Below are 17,022 nucleotides of genomic sequence, written 5' to 3'. Positions count from 1 at the left end.
GAGTCTCTGAATTGGAAGATATGTGGCGAGAGGAAAGTAAATCCTCTTGCCCCTTGATAAGAGTTCAGTCCTTGAAATTGTGCGCCCTAAATTCCTAAGATCCTTGAAAGGGTTAGTTAAATCATGTTATGCTTATGATGTCATGATGTTATGCGAATGCAGTTCACTAGGCAAAGCGTGAGACAGTAAGGGCGAACAAGTCCTTTTAACAAAACCTGCAAGGAAACGAAGGTTAATTAGTAGCAAACACAGGCAAGTCACGCAAGTCACACAAGTCACACAATTTTTGGCTTAAGGCTTGCATGGGGTCTGATCAGGTGTCCTTCCCAAGGGTATTTCTATGGATAAGGAGATTTCAGCAACAGGTTTTATAAGTTATCCAGAATTGTCAGCCCTTCTAAAGCACCATCAGACATGATGCATTCGCACCATGCAATGATACTTTGAGAAAGGACCTATCTGAATTGTAGCATCGGGTAGCGACTAGTTCTCAACATTTGTCAAGAGTAGTCCCCCCACTACGTTCCTAAAGGCCAAGATGGGTTAAGGGTAACTAAAGGTCCTTGAGCTCCAGCGCACCCGTAGACACATACATAGACCTCCCTCATTTGAGAAAAGTGTGCATATGCTATGGAGTCCTAACTCAAGTGTGAACTTCATATTGACTCATCTCCCACATATGTGAAAGAGGTCGCCATGACTATGCCACTCCTAATCTTAAGTGTACTTGAATCCGGGTATATGATTCGTCCTTCAGTTATTCCCGAAACAGCCCTGGAAAAAAATTAAAGCAAGCAAAGCAAACAATAGAAAACAATTAAGGGAATCCTAAACTTTTAAGGTAACCCCTCTTTTATAAGAAAATTCTCCCCAGCAGAGTTGCCAGTTCTGTAATACGGTGAACTGACTTTTTAATCGAAAATGTCGCGGTTAAGCATGAGTCGCCACCGACTTTTATTTTATCCAAACAAGTTAGAAAGGCTAAAAGAACAGGAAAAACCTTTTAAATAAAATAGGGTTCGGGGGGTAATTATGCAAAGGGAAGGTGTAAGGCACCCTTTGCATCCATGGTTTTCCATGGGCTCTTAATCGCTTTGCTCTTTGTTTTCAGAAATGTAGAAGAAAAAGAATAGGGACTTTAGCTCGTAAATGAGCGTAGCCCTTTTGAAGGTTTATGAGAAAGAATATGAAAAAAAAAATTTAGAGCAAGGCAAAGCAATTAAGGGCAATTACCTTATAGTTTGAAAAAGGAGGTTCTTTTAGCCTTTCAGGGTGAAAGGGTCTATCCTTGCCATAAGAGGGCAGGGAGCCTTTCATTTGGAGGTTGAAGGGTCGTCGCAATGTCGTTCGCCATAAGACTGTCCCATGCCATAGAGAGGCAGGTAGTCTAAGGGAAAGACCAGAATAACCTTTTTCGTAGGCAACCAGAGGATACCTCAGCCTTTTTCGTAGGCAACTTTCGAGGGTCGAAGTCATATTCGTGTACCGACAGCAGCATCATTAGGGACTTATGACTTTTATTTGTATCGAGGCAGCATGGCTGAGGTATCCTCGCATTCGAGGGACATGGCTATTCTGCAAAAAACACAAGGCAACAAGGCAACAGGCAACAGGCAACAGGCAACAGAGAGGTTACCCCAAAAGCGTGCGTGGGTGCAACAATCACGTGGTTAACTTCGATGACATTTATCTTGTAAAATTAATGATTCTAGATTCAATTCAAGGTTATCACTCCCTAAAATTACTAACCACAGCAATTAATAATTAAAGCAATAACGGGTGAGGGAAATTGAAACCAGCGGGGGAGAGGGGAATTGAAACCAGCGGGATATAATTAAGAGCAGAAGATATAATAGTTTAGGGTTTAGGGTTACCGATACTCATAGCTTTGGCAATTGACAAACCCTGAAGATTGGAAAAGAAAGAGTAAACAAAAGAAGGTGAGTGCATTATCGGTTCGGAGGCAATCATAGTTAACCCTAAAATAAGAAGGTAAAAAGAAATTAAAATAATAAGATAGGTAAACGGGTACTTAGCTTCGAATTTGATCTGGTATGGTTGGCATTCGGAGGAAGCCTCGGGGGTAACCCTAAAAAATGGCAAAGGCAGATAATAGGTGAATGTATGCACAGTTCAAAAAGGGTTAAAAGGGTAAACCCTAATTAAAAGGAAACAAAATAGACTTTTAAAATAAATTAAATACTTAGCTTTGTGAAGGATGTGGCGCGTAGTCGGAGTGTATTTGGAGAGTAACCCTGAAAAGGCACAGAAAAAGAAATATTCAGTGTAGGGAACGATCGTTGAAAACCCTGATTAGGGTATAAGTTGAAAAGAAAAAGAAAATAATTTCATTAATTATTGGTCTGATGACCTAATAAATTAAATCGGGGGGGAGAATAAAATCGGGCACAACAGGTATTTTTAGGAATTTTTTTGGAGTAAAAACAAGATAATTATGAATTATTGAAATAAATACATAATTAAATATATAATTAAAATAAGAAAAAGAAAATAAATATAATTACGTTTGATATAAATAATATAATAAATAAAATAAAACATATTAGTTAAAATAAATAATTATATGGAATAAAAATAAAAATATATAAAACAAATAAAAAAATATGAATGTAAAAAAAAAGTTTTTATAAAATAATTATAATTGTTTTATTATTATAAAGAAAAGAGAAAGAAAATAAATGATATATATATATATATATATATATATATATATATATATATAAAGGATTATGTAATAAAATATAAAAAAAAACTTGAAAAAAAACTTAGCTTGGATCGTGTGTGGCGCTCGCGTGAGGTTCATGATGCACACGCAGGCTTTGGATCGTTGGATGGATCTGGAGATGGAACGGATGGCCTGGATGACGAGGGAGCACCATAACGCGTGTTTCTTAACGCGTAGGATCTGCCAGGATTTGAAATCTGGCGCGCGCGCAATCCAGCCAATGAGAGGGTGACACCTCTTCATCTTCAACCTCTCGCCAAGACTTTTAATAGCGCTTTTCGTCTGGAAGCGCTGTAAAAACATCAAGATCTCCACCTGCAAAATAGCGAGCAGGTGCAAACGAATACAGAATTTTTTCGCGAGGGGTCCATTGTGTTCGTATGGACCTCACGAACCTGGTCATGGCACCAATTGGATCAATAGGAACCTGTGTCAAAAAGCCCTAATTCGAAGGTTTGAACCCTAACATGGCAATCGGTCCATAACCACATCATAATGCACCAAACTTTCCAGAAACAATAAATATAACATCCTAAACACGAATATGCAATTAGATTATGATATATATGCTTGAACAGATGCAATCGAATCAATTTAGGTTTAGACAAACCGTGAGCAATAGGGCTTCGTTCTGGGCTTGTTGATCGAGTGTAATGATCAGGATAGCTTCAGTGATGTCCAAGGAACAAGTCTTGATCAATTGCAATGCTTGAATCGGCCTAGAAGTCCAAATTGACTCTTGAGTTTTTTTTGTGAAATTTTGGCTCGGGTTTGATGTTCTTGAGGCAGAAATTCGTAACCCTTGGGGTCTGCACTTGTTACCTTTATATAATAGAATAGTTTAGGTCAACAAGTGTGTAGCAAATCTCTTTAAATCTTTGATTCCTATCTTGAGAAATTTGATTGGAAAATTTGTTTTGCAAGCTTCTAATTATGGCCAAAATTGATTCACTTTTCTCCCAATCACCTATGCATGAATTTATGTTGATTTTGGAGTATATTTGAGGATTAAAATAGATCCAAATCATATCTTTTATAAAATATTTGATTTTCTTTTAATTTATATGATTTTAATTCTTTTTTAATTGAATAAAAAATCATAATAAATTAAATAAATCAAGTAAATTCGTGGAGATTGATTCTTAGGCTTTGGATGACTTGTGGATCAAGATTGAATCAAGATAACTTAGGCCCATTTGCAAAAATATTCAAATTCTTTCACATTTTTCCCTCCAAAATAGCCCAACTTTGACAATGCCTATCTCTCTCAATTTTTGAGGTATGGAAGTTTTCTAGGACTTTTTAGAAACCTTAGAGAGTCCTATAACCAGTGTCTTTGGTCTCATCTCAAAATTATTTTCCATGCTCCTTATATGTCCTTTTGAAAAAAGTGTCTTCTTGTTGACTTTTGAAAAGGACCTATAATGTTTTGGTCCATATCTCCCAAATGAAGCATTTTTAGACTTGGCATGTGAGACACAATTTTGTAGAGAATCAAATTTCCTTCAAGATGAGCTTTGGATGGAAAATTTTGGATGTTCCATGTGAGAGTTATGGCTGGTCAAAGTTTAGTTGACTTTTCCTATGCAAAACCCTAATTTAGCAACTTTTTGATTTGTTGATTCTTGATCTTTCCTTGATGAACCATGATCAATTCTTGATCAAATGGTGAATGATACTTCAATATGAGGATCTTGACAAAAATAAGGAGTTTTGACTTTGTTTTGACCACAGTTGACTTTTGGGTCAAGATAGTCGACTGTTGACTTTCTGAACATTTTGAGTGACCAGAATTTTGAGATAGGCCTTGATACTTGTCATAAAGGTAATGTGAGACATATTGAGCCATATGAGATGTCTTGGAGCCATGGATTCACTGATTTTCCTTTGAATGAGCCAAACCCTAGTTTTAGAGCCTTGTATAGGAGAGTGTGTCTTGGAGCTTTGCATCTTGATTTGAATTGGAATAGGAAAAAATGTATGGGCAAATTTTGGGGTATGACACCCCCCAAAATCTGAAAAAAGGTGTTTTCGGAAGTTCATCTCCGAAAACACCCCCCATTTGGTGTTTTCGGAGATGAACTTCCGAAGTCTGAGAAAATTTTTTTAAAAAAATTACTTCGGAAGTTCATTTCCGAAGCAGGGGTAAACTGAGTTTTTTGATGGGGGTGACCCCCATAGGGAGGTGGGTAAAGAAAAATTCTATTTTTAATATGGTTCCGGGTATGGGTGTTTGAAGTGCTCTTATTGCAACGTAGGATATTTGTACTATTTGAATGTGTCTGCATCAGTTTTAACTTTTAAGTTTACCCAGCTTAGCACACCTTCCTCGTAGAGGATTTTCTTATTGGGAGACATTTTGACTGAAACTACACTGTGAAACATTAACCAAACAGGGCACTTTATTCTCACCCTAATACAATCATGCAAGGACAAACACAACAACTTCCGAATAAATACACCATGCACTTTGGAGAAAGTAGCAATTCTCCAATTTCATCAAACTCTACATTTCAGGAACCCGGAAAACAAATGTTACAAGTTTGCATGGTCAATGAAATAGAATGAAAAATGCAGTGAAGAATCTCGCTCGAAAAACATAACAGAAAATACACACAACAGATCACTATTAAACATTTCGAAAACGTGGTAACGATCACAGACCTCTTTACACAACTTGTCATCCTGTCCATTTCATTTCCTTTCCATAAGGACCTTATGCAATGACTCCGCTATGAAGACATCAACAATCATGCAACTCACAAATGCAGAAGATTTTATTGGAGTACGATTTTTCTTCTGCCATCCATCACGTCCATCGACAGCAAGATACAAAAAGACTTTATGCGTTCAACGCCAAGAATCGGCCAACTCAGATCTTGAATTTATACGTACAATAAGTGCAATTCCCGTGTTCTTCTCCATTGCTCCTGCTGAACACTTGTATGTTTCAGAAGTATTCAACTGAAGGCTTTTATTGTTACAAATGTTTGTTTGATCCCCCATTGCCAGAGAGCAAATTTGAGAGACTACACCGCAAGGACAATTGTCAACAAGCAACCTATTTCCGCTCGAAATATAACTCTCGGCCGACCTGACATAGGTCCCTCAGTCCAGAATCTACGAGTGCATCCTGGAACCACGACTCGTCAGGCTGCGCGGGAGCAGCAATCTTCCGGCCGTGGTTGTAGTACCTCTGGAGATCCCTCTCCTGAAATTTTCCAAAAAAAACACAGTTACCTTCAAGAAAAGTCATAACCTGAATAAAAAAAGTAATAAGTAGTAACCAAAGAAAATTTACCTCCCTCTCCCAAATATAATTGGTTGAATGATCTGCATACCCTATCAACAGGGATGCATCTATAGGATCCCCCGGTACCAGACAAGCTCCGGCACCAGATCGTCCTCATGCAGCTCAGGAGGTGGCACCGAAGATCCTGCATCGGCCGTTACTGGCATAGACACAAAAGTAAAAGAGCTTCCTCGTCGACGTCTGCGGGCGGAGGGCATCTGTGAGGAACCCTCAGCATCATCTCGAGGCTTCAAGATGAAGTAGTAGATGGAGAAGGCCTCTCAACAGGAACGAATGGAAAAGGCCCCTCGACTGGAACTGATGGAGAAGACCTGGCTGAAACGGGTGTAGCAGGTACATCAGCTGAAACGGCAGCTCCATCATTTACATGTGATATTACATGCATCCGTTCACCCGCACGGATGCATGTTGTGCAGTCCTCCCATATATGATGCGGTCTGGATGGTCGGTCATAATGTCTGCATTGTGATACAAATAAAATCGAGTTAGATATTATGTAGTTATAACAAGAAAAGAAAGAAAAAAATATTTGCTCTTCCGTAGGTGCATCTACGGAATGATCCAACGTTCCATTCTTCCGTAGATGAATCTACGAAAAGTTCTGAAACCTCAAATACGCAACAATGGCGTCTGGCCACTGTTGCAGAGGGTTAAAAACCTCATTTTGGTGGCTTGATCGTCCGTTTTACATAACAAACACTACCTACATTGTCTCTAAACTATATTCCTAAAACTATTCAATCATTTCTACACTTAAAAATCGAATTCAAACTCTATTACAAAAACTCTAAAATAACTCGAAACGTCGAAAACTTACCCGATTAAATTGTGTTTGGAAGTTGTTGGAATGTGTTGGAAGTTGATGTTGACGTTATCGACCGAACTCGAGAGGAAGAAAACAAGTTTTGTGAAGTTTGATATTTGAGGTTTGGAGGTTTGAAGAGTTTGGAAATGTGAAAACTGAAGAATGTGGAAGAGAAAGAGTCTGGCGCAAATATGACATCAAATGTTTACGTAGATGCATCTACGGAAGCTTCTGTATGTACATCTACGAAACAAAACAACGTTAAACAAAAAAAGTGTACTTCTGAAGATACATCTACGGAAACAAGAGGACATTTTAGACAACTCACATGGTGAATGAGATAACCAAGGGGTGGAGTAAGATATTTTCCAATATTATTATTACTCACAATGTCAATCAATCTCGACTATTTATATTAGCAATGTAGCATATAATTTATTGACCACGTAAATCATTTCTCAATTAGTAAACTCAAATAAAATTCATATTTTTGTTTGATAAAAGTCATATTTTTTGTTCTTTTCCTGCTGATTTCTTTTTGTACTAATCAATTGCGCATTAAAAATGAAAAATTAGATAGTTTAATTCTATGGTTTTTAGATTTGAAATATCATATTTAAATGGAAAAAAAATAAAGAAAGGAAATATATGAATTGAACATATATACAGACAAGTTATTTTAATTAAAACTGTCACAAACTCTATAGATTGAAAGTGTTAAAAGAGAGAAAAAATAACCAAGCGCTTAGGCTCGAGTGACAAACGAGTCTATGTAAAAGACGATATTCGGGGAATACCGAGTTCGATTCCTGGCAGAAACAACACTTGGCCAGTGCACGTGCCTCCGTAGCACGAGCCAGATAAGTCGATCTCCTATGTAGGTTAAATGGTTAATATATGAATTGAACTAATAATGGAAGACAACCATTTTAGCTTCAGTAAGCTAAATCAAACCAGCTGATTGCTTGTGACTTGTTGATCCAAATTCCAAACTCTCCCATCATATTGTTGAGTGTCAATCACCTTTAGAGATTTTTCAGTTTTTGCTCCCAAATCCACGAGGACTTGGCCTTGAAGCTGAGTCTGCAATTAGCCTTCTTGAATTTGCTTTCTTTCTCCTCCTAGCAGTGCCAGGTGGAACCTAATTTTTGCAGAATACAGAAAGCAAAATACATCAAATGTTTGATATACAGCATGCATAGACATTAGACACAAGCACCAGATTCACCAATAATGATTTTGCATTTTGTTCTTTATTTCTTCTTTCTCCTTATCCATTTTTTTTAAAGATTCAGATTGCAAATTATTTCATTACTTCACTAGGATATTTTGCAGCTAAAACCATGTAGAATGTTAAAACTAGTATAAGTATTAAATCACCTTTTCCTCTGTTTTAAGTGCTTCCTCAAGATTACTAAGTGTTGGCATTGATCCACCTTCCATTACACCCATTAGATTCTTCATCCGAACACGCATTTGAAATAGCTGAGCCACGAGTTGGCTTACCTAACATTATAGTTGTGGATTTCTCAATGTTAGAATGTATATCATTGGTACAGAAAGCGCAGCTTCGAAAGCCGCTAAGACAAATCAAGTAAAATTTGAAAGAAAAAACATTTTGCTTACCTGCTGCTCTGTCTTCCCTGATTCCTGAGCAACTCTTTTTCTCCTGACAGGGGACTCTGCTAACAGTTCTGGCTTTTCTCTTTCCTCTAAATAAACAAGAAATGCTGGTAAGCAAAATAAGTTAACAGAAAAATTATGAATGAACGAAAATTGAACCAGATTATGACATTTTTCATTTACTCGAGATATACTCCCAGGTTAAGAAACAAAGATACATAAATATAAATATGATCCAGTCATTTTTGTTTCACAGATCTGAATGCATTTATTAGTATAAAGAAAGAACCAGGGGACATTGCTTCTATTATCACTTCCATATTCTGCAAATTCTTCTCTGCTTCTCGAATTTGAGTAGGAGTAACCTGTAAGCATGCAGATGAGATGATAAACGTTCACAAATATATAATCAAAACTGGAAATATAGGAAAAATTTGCAAATGCAATGAACGTTTAATTTTAAGGTTCATAGACCAAAATTGGTAAATTGTATATTGTTGACTACTCTGTTCCCAATTGCTATAAGGCATCAGATGCGTGCAATTTTCATAAAAATATCTAGGATAATTCATATGCTGGTCCATACCTTTGCCATACCAGGAATCATCCCAAGGACTCGAGACACAGAACCCATTTGTGCAACAGTACGAGTTTGCTTTAGAAAATCATTAAAGTCAAACTTTGCACTCATGATCTTCTTTTGCAGGTCTTCAGCATCTTCTTGAAGCATCTGTAATAAATGTAGTTTATAACTGAATATTTTATTTTTTCATTTCTTATTAATGATAGTACAGAAATATAGTAAGACTTACAACTTCTTGTGCCTTTTCCACAAATGAAAGAACATCACCCATTCCTAGTATGCGTCCTGCCATTCGGTCGGGATAAAAAGGTTCAAGATCTTCCATGCGTTCTCCCCGTCCTACCAGCTTAATTGGCTTTCCAGATACCTGCCATCATGGTATTACCCAATTAAATAAAAGATATAAGAGAAAGGAGAGAGCTTCAAATGTTGGACTAAATCAATCACATTACAGTTTCAAATACGGTTTAGAAACCTAGGCAAAACTGTCACTTAAAAATTAACAAAATATAGGAAGACCTCTCATAGCTGAGGGCCAAAATCTATATATTCATAAACTAAAAGCACCAACAGTATATTTTGGCTCTGAAATATGTCTTCAAAATATATTTTTAATTCAATGTGATTCTAATAAATTTATGGAAACATACATTTCAGTTGCGGATCCTCCAATGAAACGGAAGTTACTAAGAAAAATCTATAGGGTTACCGAGTTTATCTTAGAGAAGATTTGCAAATAACATTTCCCTAGACACCTACAATCACGTATTAGAGGCGAAATGCAGCCGACACAAAATCCATTTGCCCTAAAAGAGTTTGTTAGCATTCAATTGTCAGACAGTTAAGTATTTTGGGAACATTTTACTAGATCAATACTCCACAAAAATTATCATAAATTTTTATGTCATTTTGAAGATAAAACATCAAAGTCTCGGTGGAGGTTAAGCTGTCAAACCGGTTCCTTATGATTTCTAGCTTTGTGCCAGTATAATGACAGGAACTAACTGGTATTGATAGGAAAGATTGAAGGAAGAATAAAATCTTAATAGAGAACTCCTCTATTAACAATTCTAGGCTGATTCGAGAGGGCCTCGCATCTCCAAACAAATTATGAATCACTTACCAATTATCTTCAAATGGAATTCCTTCGTAATTCTTATTTATGGGGCTGACTCCTACTTCTTTTACTAACTATTAGCAGACAAAAGGCCCATTAAGGCCTATATCTATGACAAATTGACACAACGGATCAAAGCAAAATACAAGAACAAGAAAGAAGATAATATTTTTTTGGTCCTCGTGCACCTATTAATCATATTTTAAAAACTAAAGGAACTAACTTCCAAGAGCTTGTGATGTTGAAAATTCTGGTATAGAAGGGTAACAGTTGGTCAAGACGAGAACGAATGCAAAATAGCAGACAATGTATGAAAAACTGAAATTAAAATATAAAATATAAACATTTCATGAGCTAAAATAAAGACAAGCAAACCTCTTTGACACTCAAAGCCGCTCCACCTCTTGAATCACCATCCAGCTTTGTCAAGATGGCACCAGTTATTCCAATCTCAAGATTGAAAGTAGTCACCAAAGCTGTTCACAAGAAAAAAAATATTAAGTCTGATTTTTTGGTTGGTTTTGGTTGTCATGGTATAGTTTTCGGTTGGTTTTGGCACAAAATTATAACTAAATCAAAGTAAATATTATTCTTATGGTTTCTCAAAGTGTCATCTGTGGACAAATGCAGAGACTAATTCCTTTGATGATGTATGGTGCATTTAATGGCTATCTCTCTCAAATGATGAAATTCCATACACACAAGTCAAGGATCAAACCTTTGACCATATGTTTAATAATATGCCAACAATTAATTTAGTATCGGTTTATAAATATTAACAATTTATTTTTATAGAAACTATTTTCTTCATGTAAAGGTAAAAGAATAAATGCTTATAACTTCACTTCTGAATACCTGCTGCTTCTTGCCCTGTCATAGCATCCACAACTAACAAGACTTCTGTTGGATTCAGTGCCCGTTTCACTTCTTTTAACTCGTCCATCATAGCTTTGTCTATCTGTTTCATAATAAATAACAACGATGATGAGCATATGTGAATTTATTCGAGCACTAAAAATATCATAAATTATTATTCATTATAAAGTTTCCAATCATATACAGAATTACCTGCAGCCTACCAGCAGTGTCAACAATAACCACGTCAATTTTCTTCTTTTTGGCCTCTTCAAAACCTTGTTTAGCAATCACTGAAGGCTTACCATCGGTACCTGCTGTATAGACAGGCACATCCACCTGATACAAGCTATAACTAATTATAAATATGTGACTACATGCAAATAGAGAGAATACAGAGTGGGGTAAGTGAAATAATGCTAATTGGATCCGGAATCATGATATTAGATTCCTGATTTAATTTGTTAAAACATAAGGCTCCGTTTACTTAGTGAAAAAAACATTGTCAGTCTTCATTTTCTAAAACATGATCATTGTAACTTGCTAGTAAGATGTGAAGCTTTTAAAATGAATTGTAATAGAGAAAAGATGAATGCTAGTTAGAAATGATGCATTTTTTAAAATAACGAAAACAATCTTTTGACAAGTAAAATTAACAGAAGTTCTAAGAAATAAAAAATAGAAAAACGTTTTGACAGAGTAAACGGGGTCTAAGAATGCTTGCGACATTTCACTTGTTTCCTTCATAATTTTAGAGCCAGACAAATCATTAAGTAGACTGCAATATTCTAAAGCACCACTATTAGGAGTCCCACATTGAGTAGATAAAGTGTTCAATGTGGTACTTAAGCCACGAGACTCTCCCACCTAATGGACTAGTCTTTTGCGTTGGACACTCCTCACAATTAGTGCTCTCTTTGACAGTTTGACCACAGAAAGGGCTCCTTATAGGCTAGATTAAGATACTCTACCGAATTCAAATAGGAGAGTGCAGAAAGGACTCCTTATAGATTCAAATAGGAGAGTGAAGCTCCTAAAGAGGAAATCCTCCATGAACAACGGCACCCTTAAAAGGGATGGAATATTAGCAGTCATGCATTGAGCAGATAAAAGTACTAAATTTGGTACTCTTAAGCCATGATGCTCTCCCACCCAATAGACTAGTCTCTAGAATTGGGCTCTCATCGAGACTAGTATAATTCCTTCATCAATTTCATACTTAAAGTGAAATCCTCCATGAACTTAAGCCATGATGTTCTCCCACCCAATAGACTAGTCTCTAGAATTGGGCTCTCTCATGGGCTTAAATGTTAACAACCACTTATCGAGACTAGTATAATTCCTGTAGCCTAGGAAACACATCACTTCTATTCTACTACAATACAGACTCTTCATCAGTTTCATACTAGCAAGCAACAGCAGACTTCTGCAGGCCCCATCCAAAAAACTAAATTTAATTGAAAAATTAAAATGACATTGCTGACGATATTTAAATGAAGTTTATGCATCATTAAAGAAATTGCAACTTGTAAACAGCCTCAGCAAAACAAAATCCCGGTACCTGCTTGCCCAAAATAGTCAGCTGGTCAATAGCAGCAGGTCTGTAAACATCCCCAGCAACTAGCATGCAACTCTTCCCCTGAGATCAAGTTAACATGATTCGTTTCAATAATAACGCGAAGGAACTAAAAATCACTAGAATGTGATAAAGCATGTGGAAAGAGATTGGAAATACACCTGTTTCTTGAAATAAGTTGCTAACTTTGCACACACAGTAGTCTTCCCAACTCCCTGGAGTCCAGCCAATAAAATGACAGTGGGCCCAGATTTGGCAAAAGTTAGTTCAGAGACCTCTCCACCCATCAATTGTACAAGTTCATCATGAACAATCTGCATAACCCAACAATCAACACCCACTTTGTTCTTGTATGGAACTTCAGTATTAAAAAAAAAAAACAAGTTAATGTTATTTCATCATCCAAACAAGTTTTCTCACCTGCACTATAAGTGAGTTACTAGTAGATGTTGTCAAGAAAAATCAGAAACCTACACTCATTAGTAGTGTCTTGTCAATTTTTTAGAGTGAACAATGTTTAGTTGTTGTGGCAGTGCATTGCCCACAACACATTTCAAATGCAGTTTAAGAACTCCCAATTGTTTTGACTTTAAAAGCTAAGAATAGAAATAGTTGAATTTAAACACTATTTTAAGGCCGATCAATTGAACCCTTGAAACCAAAAACACATACATATTTGAGTCTCAAACTATTGTTTTGAGTGAAACCCTACAATGTGAAGTTCGGGAACAATGTAAAGTTGCACTTGCACCCTATAACAGAAATGCTAATGGTACAGCAAGTTAGTTGCATGATGCAATGTAAGTAAATGAATTCAACCTTAACCAATTGTTGATCGGGTTTAACTCCTCGAGTGACTCCAATTCCCACAGCTTGATCAGTAACCGATTGCACAAACCTTCTTACAACAGGAAGACTAACCTGCCAACACAATATACATGCACATTACATAAAAATTTCAACAAACAAAAAAAAAAAGGCAAATCAGTTAAAATTAAAATCTTACATCAGCTTCTAAAAGAGCTCTCCTAATATCTCGCATAGGCTCGACAATATTCTCTTTAGTCAAAACCTCTGCAAAATAAAATCAAAATTCAGCATGTAAACATTCAACTTGAACGCGTTTTCAGCGTCCTGACACATGTAATTTCTCAATTTATCAGCGATTAATTGTTGAAATAGAAGACCTTCTCCTTTGAGTTTGTTCCAGGCAGATTCAAGGCCAGAGGATAACTGTCCAAACATTTCAGCCCTGACTACCACCGGACGAATCATGTCCGTTCTTCTGGAAGTTACGCTCTTCGACTGAACCAAACCCCATATCTCTTTCTGAAACACACAGAACTGAATTAGGAAGTAACCAATTACGACAATAGTAGGTGAGGTAGTAGCATGCTTACCGCGAAGGAATTTCTGAAAGAAAGGGAAGAGGGAGGTTTGATGGAAGAGGGAGGTTTGATGGAAGAGGAGGAGGAGTTGGTGGTTCGATTGTGAGAGAATGGTGTGGATAAATGGCGGGATGCTAGAACTGCTTCCATCTCCGCCAGCTACTAAAACTGCTAACTGTGTTTTATTATCCACAACAACTGCCAAAGTATATCAACGAGTGCCATTTGCATATCCATTTTTAAGTCATTTATTTAACTTTCTATAGTATGGCTCTGTTTGGTAAAAATAGCGGTTGACTGATAAGCTAGCTGATAGCTGATAGTTTATGGCTGATGGCTGATGACTGATAGCTTATAGCTTATAGCTGATGACTGATGGCTTATAGCTGATAAGTTGATTGAAGTGTTTAGTAAAATTAGCGGTTCAACTATTTGATTAATTAAAATGACATAAAGGACAATTAATATATAATTATTTTATTTTAAATTAAAATAAATTATAGAGGGTAAAAGTGGATTTTAGTTAAAATAATAAGGGTAAAAATGGAAGAAAAAATGATAAGCTATAAGCTATAAGCTAAAACGCTATTTGAATTAGCGTCTGAAAAATAAGCTATAAGCTAGTAAAATAAGCTATAAGCTCGTAATGAAAAGACCGTTACCAAACAGGTCTTTTATTATTATATGAGCTTATAAGCTATAAGCTATAAGACATAAGTTCAAAAAATGGCATACCAAACAGAGCCATGTCCGAAATCTTTTTTTTTTTTAAATTATTATTATTATTATTATTATTATTATTATTATGAGAAAAAAGATATGCACTAACGGTGTGAAATATTTTTACACTGTCAATCAATCACAATCATGTATTTAACTAAAACATAATTTTAATTTTTAAAAAATTAATATGACATGACAAGTGTAAGGATTTTGATTGGTTGTATGTGTAAAGTTAGTTTACACTGTCAGTGCACTACCTTTAAACTCTATTATTATTATTATTATTATTATTATTATTATTATTATTATTATTATTATTATTATTATTATTATTATTATTATTATTATTATTATTACTATTATTGTTCTGGATTGGGCCGGCGCTTGGCCCAACTGGACTAAGGCTGAAATCTTTCTCTGTCTGTGGGACATTCCTCCTCGTCGTTAGTTGCCCGTCAGACGGGCGTAAGCACGTGCCTTCAGCCAACCGACTCCACTAGCTTTGGCATCGGGCATGACATGTCCCAAGTAAGGTCACCTGCCCGACCCCAGACAGGCACTCCCTGCGAGCACCTCTATCCATTTCTTCCGCCGAGGACTTCCTCCTCGTAGGGTTCCTTCACCTCCAATCCTCGTAGGGTTCCACGCTCTCCCTGAAAGACCGCGTCTCCCCTTAAACTTCGGAGTAGTTGACCCAGGATGGAGACCACGTGGTGGTCTCCACTACACACGTAGGATCCTGGCTGTCTCCGAATTGGACCTGGGTATCCAACCCAATAGCGAGACCTTGGACCAGCGCTGGGGCTATAAATACCCTCTTTCACTAGAGGGCCAGGTTAATTCATTCTCTCCTTATCTTGTACTTGCACTGTGACTCTGTGACTGTGATTGCTCCCTCTTTTCACTTTGGCATCGGAGTATCTTGCAGGTACACCCCCTAGTTCACTTAAGATACAATCCGTTGCAGGACACGAAGATCCATCTGATCAGGTAAGATCAATTATTAATAGTGTAAAAAAGTTTTACATTGTCATCCAATTAGAATATAACGTTATGCCATGTCATACAAGTTTTTTTAAATTTTTAGTTTGACTTTTCATGATTCATGATCGTCATTGGTTGACAGTGTCAAATTATTTTACACTGTCAGTGCATATCTTTTTTTCTTTATTATTATTATTATTATTATTATTATTATTATTATTATTATTATTATTATTATTATTATTATTATTATTTCATGAAGTAATATAACTTAATCTAAAAATATATCATATTACAAACTAAAAATAAAATTTTATATATTATAATATTTTTTTTATTCAAATTATTATCTTAAATATGAGGTGAGTTAAAATCATCATGATACAATAAAAAATAAATTATGGCTATCCCTATTAAATACAATTTAAAATATAAATAATTAATTTAAATAAATTATAAACAAACAAAACTAAAATTACATTGAAAAACAAAAATATTACTGGTTAATTTAAGAGATAACTAAAATTATTATTAGATATTTCAAACACAAAAAATCAATCGCGCCTAGTATTTCTTCTTTAAAATATCTATAATTAAGTATTCTTTTTTCTTTGAGGAGGAACATATTAGATAGTAGATTGGTATTCAGAAGAATATTGATTTATGAGCTGACAAAGAATTAGGATTTAGAATTAAAGATTTACATCTAGTATTGTTCGTGAGTATTCAATTTACTAAGATCGTTTTAATTGTCCAAAACATCAATTAGAACATTTCTCATGACTTTTCCATTTCGACTCCTCAAATTATTCAAGACATTTTAAATATTAACTTGTCATTTGATAATACTATTGCCGATAAACTCAATTTGGACATGATTTGTAAATGATAATCTAACTTTTTAAAGATGCTTAAGATTATATTAATATGGATGACATTTATCCATCTTGAATAAAATTCATTTGGTCGTCATTAGTGAATTGAAAGCTAATACATAATGTTGTTGCAACATAATACAACATGATTTAAAAGGGAATACATATGCTTTCGAGGTGTTATCTTTACAATAATGATGTGGAAGTTTTAAATCACTTATTTCTTAGATACATGTACATATTACTTTTCTAACATTGGTGGAGCGAGTATTTAACATGAACATTGATAGAACTTGCTACAAAAACTTATTTAAATTTGTTGGTAGAAGTTGGGGCTTTCAAATTCAAAATCTGATCATGACTCGTCGTAATAATCTTTTGAAATTTGGCACACAAGAAATTATATCATATTTTAAAATGGTAAAATTGACTTT

General features: G+C 35.6%; 1 protein-coding gene across 1 annotated transcript; it reads right to left on the bottom strand.

The window, feature by feature from the left end:
- Positions 1–7,496: 7,496 nt before the first annotated feature.
- On the bottom strand, positions 7,497–14,228 carry LOC131610956 (signal recognition particle subunit SRP54, chloroplastic-like). Its single transcript, XM_058883060.1, has 15 exons — positions 14,019–14,228; positions 13,806–13,947; positions 13,625–13,692; positions 13,438–13,539; positions 12,780–12,932; positions 12,604–12,681; positions 11,256–11,381; positions 11,043–11,145; positions 10,563–10,663; positions 9,300–9,437; positions 9,074–9,217; positions 8,777–8,852; positions 8,491–8,576; positions 8,245–8,370; positions 7,497–8,005 (listed from the first exon to the last, which is right to left on the bottom strand). Exons 1-15 carry the CDS (start codon positions 14,154–14,156, stop codon positions 7,901–7,903), a joined length of 1,686 nt encoding a protein of 561 aa, XP_058739043.1. The 5' UTR covers positions 14,157–14,228; the 3' UTR covers positions 7,497–7,900.
- Between the last annotated feature and the right edge of the window lie 2,794 nt (positions 14,229–17,022).

The sequence above is a fragment of the Vicia villosa genome, linkage group LG6 (assembly GCF_029867415.1).
Source record: "Vicia villosa cultivar HV-30 ecotype Madison, WI linkage group LG6, Vvil1.0, whole genome shotgun sequence".
Taxonomy (NCBI): domain Eukaryota; kingdom Viridiplantae; phylum Streptophyta; class Magnoliopsida; order Fabales; family Fabaceae; genus Vicia; species Vicia villosa.
This window is presented reverse-complemented; position numbering and strand designations above follow the sequence as displayed.